Source organism: Mesitornis unicolor, unplaced genomic scaffold (assembly GCF_000695765.1).
Source record: "Mesitornis unicolor isolate BGI_N332 unplaced genomic scaffold, ASM69576v1 scaffold40097, whole genome shotgun sequence".
In the NCBI taxonomy this organism is placed as follows: domain Eukaryota; kingdom Metazoa; phylum Chordata; class Aves; order Mesitornithiformes; family Mesitornithidae; genus Mesitornis; species Mesitornis unicolor.
In genome coordinates this window covers 4,881-14,270 of record NW_010199131.1, presented here as the reverse complement: position 1 = coordinate 14,270, position 9,390 = coordinate 4,881, and the positions used below count along the sequence as shown (strand labels likewise).

Genomic DNA, 9,390 nt, shown 5'->3' with positions numbered 1-9,390 from the left:
GGTCTGGGCTGAGGGCAGGGGGCCCGGCACGACCAGTGTGTGTACCTCCCCCCGCCGGGCCACACTGTCCTGTCACAGTGATAAACACCTCCCCCCCTCAAATACACCTCCCTCAGGAACCTCCCTCCTACCTATAGGCACCCACCTTGCTGCCCGCTGCCCTGGGCCCTGCACTCTCACCCAGGAAATTATGCAGTGCCCGGGCAGAGAATAGCATCAAGGATTAATAAAGCCAGTTTCCTCCTCCACGGCCCAGTTTGTTGGGCAGTGATGCTCCGTGGCAGTAATGCGGACTGCTGACCTTACAAACTGGCTTCATTCCATAATGCCTGGGCTGCTGGCTGTGAGCTGTGAGGAAAAGCTGCCCCCTGGGTCCATCGTGCTTTAAGTGCTCAAGCAGCTGCCTCACATGGGCCCAGAGCTCCCCACCAGCGTGGAGGCTGATCTGGAACTTAGTGAAAGCCCCTGTTCCCTAGACATGGAGCCATCCAAAGCCCCATACCCATGTCTGAGACTCAGCTGTCAGCCACACTCACTCTTCAGACCCCCACAACTGTGATGCTCCCCCCATCCCAAACTCTTTACTTCCCTCTGCTCAAAGGCAATGTGTTGGGTTAATCCATTGGCGGAAGCCAAAGCGGGTGAGGGTACCCCCCATCAGTCCCGTTTCTCAATGCTTTTCTCTGTGAAACAGGGCGAAGTCTAAAAACGGAGGAAGATCTCTGAGGGAGAAACTGGACAAAATAGGATTAAACCTGCCAGCCGGGAGGCGTAAAGCTGCTAACGTTACCTTGCTCACGTCACTGGTGGAGGGTAAGTGACTCAAAGAGCTGGGAGGGCTTGTTTGGAAAATGTACCTGTTGCTTTTGCCTAATGGGAGAAGACTTGTCCTTGGGTTGGTTCTCCCCTGCCCTGAGTTGGTGCTGCTTGTTGGAAATTGGGAAGGTGTTATTTTCTATGTCTCAGAAAAAATTTTGAACTGTGTACCTTTAATTAAGTCTCTGAGCTAAACGTTTTCAGGGCCCCATATGCACCCTCATTCAAGTGAGTAATCCCTCCCCAGAGTAAGTGAATCTCATGGGGAGCAGCACGAGAAGGATCTCTGTGAGCAGGGGCTGTGGGCTGAGACCTGTAAGTGACTCCCGAGTGTCAAGTTGGAAGTTATGGGGAGCTGTAATGCTTCACTGCCATCCTTCTGCCACAAGTGGACAACCAAGCAATTTTAACTCCCAGAAACTTCGGCTACTTTAAGTTTGTTCTCCTTCCCAGCCCGTAGCCACATAACAGTAAATCATTTAAGTTTTTTGACATCTGCATTTGAGAAATGCATGACCATTACTTCCTGAATTAATTTGGGAATCCTTGACCTCAGCCATGAATTAATGGTATCCTGAAAGCCTCAAAGTTGCACCACTTTCCCCCCCCACTCCCTTTTGGTTCTCATTTTCAGAACATATGTTCCCTTGGCTATATCATTCTCCTCTACTTTGCTGTAAGCAGAAAAGGTGCAACTTACTTTTAATGCCTTGGCATGCCCTATGCTGTCAAGAACCTAAAGGGTGGGAAGCTCGAGAATTTGCAGTCATTTACTTTTTGAGCGGTTGCTGTGTCAGACTGATTGGCACAAAATAAGCCCAAGGCCAGTAAATAGATCCTACTCCCTAGCTTATAGGTTGGACAACATTTTAGGCCAGTTCAGTCTGCAAAGTGCTTTTAAGCTGAGCCCGGGCTGTGCAGGTTTAGTGTAAGTTTGATTGTGTAGGAGGGAATTTGTTGCTTTGTTTTGCTGTTGCTTCGCATTCTACGAGAAATGTTTCATGTTCAAAGGGACGGTGAAAGAAACGCAGTGCAATGCCAGGCTTCATTTTTTTGAACATCAGGATTAGTAACCGTGCTATATTTATACTGCGTGAAAATTACTGTGTCTTCATGTACTTGAAAAGGCTTTGCAATTGCATCGAAAATCGCAAGGGAAAAACTTGTAAAAAGTCTAGATTTGGTAGATGCTTAGCATCATTTGTGATGTTAATGAATATGGAGAAGGTTTTATGGTAATCTATTGTTCTGTTTGGCTTTCACATAAAAAGGCTTTAAAAGCATTATTTAAAAAAAAGAACCAACACCAAAACTAGAGGCCCAATCTCCAGATAACTTGGGGATGGTGGCTAACTTTGTGGGGATGATAGTCTAAACATTGCTGGGGCTTTGAGTCCTGTAGCGATGAGGCAGTTTCTAGAGTACTGTTATTGTTTATGATCCGCTCCATTTTATGGAAACAAGCTCACTGGACTGAGGCTTTGAAGCTCTAATTGGCGCATGCGTTCTTCCGGAGCTTGAGCTAATGGCAGGAAGCCCTGCAGTAAAAACCAACTGGTTCAGGAAATTAAAACCAAAGATTTGAAAATCAACAAAACAGACAGACTCGGTGGAATGACCCTAAAATTCTCATGGCTAATCGTTTGGGGGTGAACATATAATTATATGCGATCAAGTTAAATTTTAAACACTTAGCTGTTTAATGCATTTTATTTAGAAGAGCTCTAGGAGTAATTATGATCAATATTAATCATTGATGCATTGCAGAAGAATAGAGAGACGTGGCTGAGGCAAACAAACATTTCCAGACTAAATAGCTGTGAATGAAGTGCACGCAAATGGCTGTGCAGCATAGGTATGGATATGTAAATCTAAGCGCACATTCTAGGTGGATGGAGCCTGCCTGTCTGAAAGTATCTGTTAGTCATTGTAAACTTTAAAAAATTCTTATGCGAAATTTCTCTTGTAACGATTGTCATGAAAATACACATTTGCATTGCCCTAGACTGAAGCAAAGAAAACTCCTGCAAGATAAGATGTGATTAGCATTTCTTACCCTACCATTTTCAAAGAAAAAAAGGCCAAGCCTTTTAGAAAAGCCCAAGTAGAATGTAGTGCTTTTTTTTTTTTTTCCTAATGGATTTTTACCTCCATGAGTACTGATGAGCTGTGTTTCCCTCTCATCCCCACCCATACCTCCCTTTTCAGGAGAAGCAGTGCATCTAGCTAGAGATTTTGGGTACGTTTGTGAGACAGAATTTCCTGCAAAAGCAGTAGCTGAATTTCTCAACCGACAACATTCCGATCCAAACGAGCAAGTCACAAGAAAAAACATGCTTCTAGCTACAAAGTAAGACATTTACCTTCCTGGTACGTTTCTCAGGAGTTGAAGGGAGGACGACGAACCTGGGTTTGGGGCTTTTATTTGTGAGTGTGTGGCACAGCCAGTGGCTGATGGTTTTGCAAACTGTGAGGGGGTGTATTTGCCCTCCTGCTAGAGGAGAACTCTACAAGCCAGCTTGGTTTTCAGTCAGTTCGTGCAGATTACCTTGAAAACGAATAATGAAAATTGTGGGTGGATGTTTAGTTAAAGAAAAAGCGGTAATTCTTCAGAGGAAAACATTTTCCGGGCCTTCTCACTTAGCTTATCAAGGTAGAAGCGGAAGGCTTCCCATTGACAGTAAAATAAAACTGGCACATTAAACCAATTTCAGTTCATTAAAACCGGCAATGGTTCTTTCTGCCTTAAGCAGCTCTGTTACTTAGTTAATATAGGGATATTAAAAATATATTTTAAATGACAATCTGTATGCAGTTAAAATGCTCATGGAATTTATCATTGGTGGGGCTGCCTAGACTTCAGGTGGTGTGTGAAAAGAAAATTATTGTTTTGATATGTTTGCTGGAAATTAAAAGGGTTGTTTAGTAGCCCTTAATTACCAATGGAGGTGTCAGCAAAGGGCACAGTGCCAGAGGGTGCAGGCAGAAGATGGGAGCTGCTTTATGGCTGGAAGACGTTAATGCGGGTTTTAGAATACAAACTGTTTCAACACGCCTCTGAGCTCTCTTATGATAAGGTGTGTTATTTCCCCAACCGTTTATGCAGTGAGTAGATGATATAACCTAACTTCTGCACTGTGCCCTCATATCCTCACTTTCCACCTCCCTGGAAGGAAATTTCCAGATCCCAGTTAGCATCAGCCTTTTCCTTTGTGGAAAGGTCCCTTTGGGTTTGGAGATATACATACATAAATGTTTCCGGACACCCTAATTTAAAGCCTCGATTCCTCTCTCTGCCTTCGCTCTTTCTTCCTGACACACAGGTGTGGTTTAGCCTTGTGAAGAGCCTGTGGCTCTCCAGTTCCAAAAAAAAAAAGAAAAGAGATCTTCCAAAATGTGCATAAATCCCTGAATCTCCCTTTTGATATCGCACCCCTTCTATTCCCTTCCACCTTGCTGGGGAATTTAAACAATGTGTCTGCTCCAAAACCCAGCTGCACAGGGACATGTGCTGGGGGGGAAGGTGTGTGGGGCTGCTATACAGGGATGAGGGGTGGTAGGCAGGGATGTGCATGTGTGTCTGTGTGCCAGTTATTTGTCTGTGTGTTGGCTGGGGTCAGGGTGTGACGTGTGTGCATAATCGTGTGTGCACGCCAGGTGAAGGGAAGAAGTTTGAAGTGTGAGCATTAGGGAGAAAGGACATGTAGAGAGAGGAGGGAGAGGTGAGAGAGCACGTGTGCACTCGGGGGCAGCAGCCCCTTGGTCCGGGGGCTTGTGTCATCTAGCAGGGAGCACGCATGGGCTTTGCTGCTGCCAGTGATGGATCATTTCACTCCCTCTCTCTTCCCCTCCCTCCATCTCTCTGCTCCATTTGTGCCACAGACAGATCTGTAAAGAGTTCACCGACCTGCTGGCTCAGGACCGATCTCCCCTGGGGAACTCGCGGCCCAACCCCATTTTGGAGCCGGGCATCCAGAGCTGCCTGACCCACTTCAACCTCATCTCGCACGGTTTTGGGAGCCCAGCAGTGTGCGCTGCTGTCACCGCCCTGCAGAACTATCTCACCGAGGCGCTCAAGGCCATGGACAAAATGTACCTCAGCAACAATCCCAACAGCCACACAGACAACAGCACCAAAAGCGGCGACAAAGAGGAGAAGCACCGAAAGTGAGGATCTCCCCCACACGCTCCTCTCCCTTCCCCCTCATAGCCCATCGACGCATTCATCTCCCTCCTCCCTCTCCCCTGCTCCCAGCACCCCAGGCTACAGCAACAGAATGAGCGTCCTTCTGCCAATCCTGTTCTCTGACTCTGCAGGACTGCTCTGCCCTCTCCCTGCACCCCTGCCCAGCATCCACATTGCCATTTGCTCCCTCTTAACTTCCACCCCCAACCACCACCACTCTTCCTGCTGCCACCATCGTTTTACCCCAGTTTGGAGCCTAAGAGAACAGAACAGGGGACGGAGCCAGCAAAGAAAAAAAAAAAAGTTCTCTCTTGAGTTTGTGAACTTTTTTTTTAAATAAAACAAAATGAGGAAAAAAATACACAAAAACAAAACAAAAAAGGAAAAGGACTTTTTTTTTCTAAAAAAATAAAAAAAAAATTTAAAAAAAATCCAAAAAGAAATAAGTAATACTTAAAAAATACTATGAGCTTCACCGGACTGAATCACCACCTTCCCTTACATAAACTTCAGTTAAGATTGTAGCCATATTAAAAATGGGGGGAAAAAAAAGCGAAAGAAGTGCAACAGTAAACAAACAACAGGCAAAAAGGACTGATGACATTTTATCAGTATTGCGAATAAACTTGAACACAAAACACTAGCAGTTCCATGTCATATCTTCAGTTGTAGAACTTTTTCCTGTCCAAGGTAAAGTGACCAACTTGAACTTTCTATTGCAACACGATTCACGGTTATTATATAAGGGAATCAGTGTTCATGTATGTATATATTTATTTATGTGTAATTTAATGGGAATTGTAAATATGGTGAGTCTGTTTTAAGCCTTTTTTATTTATCTGGTGATCTCGTTTACCTCTTGTTTAGTGGGTTTTAAATTTTCCCCTCTTAGTTCATCATGTGGTTCATGGTACTTATTTAGATATCAGAGGTTTTTTGGGGGTTTTTCTCTGGGATTCATCATTTTTAGCCCTGTTGTAGCATGTTAAAGACGACAATGAAGCAGCTGAACAAATAAAAAAAAATGAATTTTTATATATAATTAGTATGACATTTAGTTTCTCATTGAAGATAAAATAAAGTGATGTTGGACCCTGGCAAGGTTTTTAAACATGTTAGTGGTTTTACAACCCCTATGTGTTGTGGAAAATGAAAGAAGTTTTTTTCATCCACTGACCTTCTTCCAAAAGCACCATCAGAGCAATAAATTAATATTGTCTTTTAAAACAAGATTTAGCTTTTCTTTCCTTCCACCCCTTCTCTTTTTCTTTCTCCTTTTCTTTTGTGTTTTTTTTTTCTCTCTTTTCTTTTTCTTTCCCAAAGAAATTCAAACATTTGGGACCACCTGGTATCCTGTATTTCCACTGGCCATATTGGAAGCAGTTATAGTTGTATTGTATTGAGTTGTGCCGGCAGTAGTTTCCATGCCTGTCAATGTATCATAGTCCTTTGTTGCCCAGATAAATAAATATTTGATACGCTTTATGTCGATTTTTTTATTCAGTGGCTGTCTTTACCCAGGCGTATTTTTGTTCTTGGCAGTATTTTTTATTCAGTATGGTTACAGTAATTGAGTTTAACTCTCCCTTGACAATTGCTCCTTGCAATAAGCAGCTGAACCCATTGTTTCCCTCAAGTATAATAAAAACTTACTTTCAACTTGGAGTTCAGAGCAGGGTATCATTTAGATATTCCACTGAGTCTGTATTCAGACAAATGACACAATAAAGCACAATGTATTCTTTTGGATAAAAAATTGTCTGTACTACTAACAAAGTGACACAGTATCTTTTCTTTAACCAAAACATAATTTTATTTAAAAAAAATAAAGTTTTATTTTATTTATGTTGACCTCTAGGTTTTTATTTATGTTTATGTATAATGTGCAGAATTATAAGTCTATAAAATTTTGTACATGTAGTCGTCCTAATAGAAACCAGATATTTTTTTAAAAAATGTTATCTCAGGAAAGGCATTTTAAAAAGAATCATTACTGAGCAAATAATGAAAACTAGGTGCTATGAAAAAAATTACACATTGGTGAATCAGAGTCGGGTTCTCCCTCCCCCTCCAGACAAAAAATATTAAAGCGTCTTAGTTGATGCCAACAAAATCATTGCACGGTTGTGAACTTTAGTGAAATCTTGCAGGAGACAGATTATTTCTGATTGATGGTTCATGTTTTAGTAGAATGCACAGATTGACATTTTGAGATGGCTGTGTCAGTTTGTAAGGGACTGAAATTTTTATCTTGAGTTTCTTCTTGTGGAAACCAGTTGTAAAATAGGGATGTTTGCTTTTTAAAAAATGGTGTATATGTCTTGAAGATGGGCTGTAAAAACATGTGAGAATTCAGACTTTGAATTGATTTTCTTTGGCCCAGGGGGTAGGTGAAGTCAGGATCAGGCTGGATCATATTATATCATAGGAAGGGAGACTAATGCCATTTAGAATGTAAAGGCATTTTAAAGAGATGGTCTTCTTGAAGTGCTGATGGTATTTTGGTGGTGGTGGCTGATTTTTCTCTTTCCTTCCCTTCCTGAATCTCTCTGTCTTTCTCTCCCTTTTTTTTTTTATTTTCTTTTTTTTTTTTTCCCTCTCAGGCAGAAATTGAGGCAGTTGAGAGGGAGGTGTTTACAGTAAAGCTGCAAAGAGAATTAACATTTGCTCATATATTTTGACGTTTGGTAAGGCTGGTGAAGCAAAGCATTAGATAAAGCCCAAGATGTTTCATTTTGCTTTGGTAATCTACTTACAGGAGGCAGTGTAAAATCAATCTTGCCAAGCAGAAAGAGAGTTGGTGGAGTCTAAATTCTATTTTCGAGAGCCAGCCAGTTTATAAAAATGGTGAATATTTTTTTCTATAAATTGAAAGTGGATCTTTTGAATGCAAAGCTGCAATTGTTTTAAAAACAGTTATTTATTATTTCCAAGAGAGACTGGTTAGCTGTAAAGTAGATGTAACAGAATAATGAGGTGAATGAACCCTAACTGTACATATTCTTGACATAAATGAAATGCACAGTATTGTAGCAGGTGAAGTGAAGCATTGTCTATCAGGGCTGTTTTTCTTGGCTGCATCTCAGATTGTGTGTGGGATCCTAACCTCAGGCACAATAGCATTCATAAACAGCAATACATTGCTGCTCTTTCTATAGCAACACATAAATACTCATTTTTAAATGAAAACAATCTTATTAAATACCATTCATTCATATCTGGATTTACAGATGCTTGTTACTTTTTGAAACCTGTACCCAATATAATCGTTTTATACTGGGCAATGTATAAAGCAGTCTTATACTAGAACATTATAAGGTCATAATAAATAATGTTTTTAAGATATAATTAGCCACTTTATGCTAGGAGAGCACATTTTAAGTGTCTTGCTGCTGTATTAGCAAGCCACCAGAAAACAGAAATGAAATTACCTTGCATAGATTTCTATATTACTGTTATTTCTAAGGAAGGATTTTTGCAGGCGATAATGGAAATCTGACTAGCTTCGGTTCAGCCTCTTCTGCTGTGACCAATACGCAGTTACTAAAACATGCTAATTACTTTAGCGCTCTTTGGATGCGTTTTTTAACGTTGTGATCAATGTGCAGCAGTGAAATTCTAGGTCATGCTTTTATACACCAAACAAAAATCTGCTGTTGTTACCCCCCCTTCCCTAAGATTGGCTGAAATGAGGGTGAGGGGTGGCTGAACGTTAGACCGTTGCTGCCACGTTAAGCTAATTCCTACATGTGAACCAAAATACAGCTCGGTGCTCTTTCACTGTGAACAAGGACAGCCCTCCTCTTTGTACTGTAATTTACCCCACCCTCCAAAAATCGAATATTAATATAATTTGAGATTTAACTGGTGGAACAGCCATCAGGACAGCAATGCCCCGCAGCTGAAATAATATTTAAAATAGAAGGGATTTGACATTTGAGAAGTCAGTGGCTTGAAATACCCAGTTGTACTTAGCTAATTCAGTCCTTAACCTCTGGTTTCAAATAAATCAATTACAGTCGATTCCACTTCAGTTCAGAAGTGCACGAGGTTTTTAGTTAATTGAATAAATTTTATTCACTTGCTAGTAGTATTCATTTATGCAAACCGTTATATTTAGAGGCGATTTCTTTATTGTCCATGATAAATTCAACTGCGTAATCAGATCAGCTCCTTGTTTGTTTACTCGTCTTCTGCCACACATTAAAATTCCAGGGTGTGCACTTCCCTTTCCCTCCTCGCTATGTGCGTGTCTCGGCCCAGACCAGATTCCCAGAGCGTCAGCCCTTGCGCTCACAAAGTGTAGCTAAAATAACAAGCACCCTTCTGATGGGGAGCGACACGAAGCCCATCCCATCGAGTTAGGGCAGGGTTGTTTAAACTGAATG

The 9,390-nt window shown here is 41.6% G+C and overlaps 1 protein-coding gene across 1 annotated transcript; it reads left to right on the top strand.

The window, feature by feature from the left end:
* Positions 1-694: 694 nt before the first annotated feature.
* On the top strand, positions 695-5,421 carry LOC104544476 (transcription factor AP-2-alpha; the record flags this gene model as incomplete). The annotated part of the gene is made up of 3 exons (XM_010189362.1): positions 695-813; positions 3,025-3,166; positions 4,699-5,421. Coding segments are annotated over 3 exons (550 nt in total), but the record flags the coding sequence as incomplete, so codon positions are not given.
* Between the last annotated feature and the right edge of the window lie 3,969 nt (positions 5,422-9,390).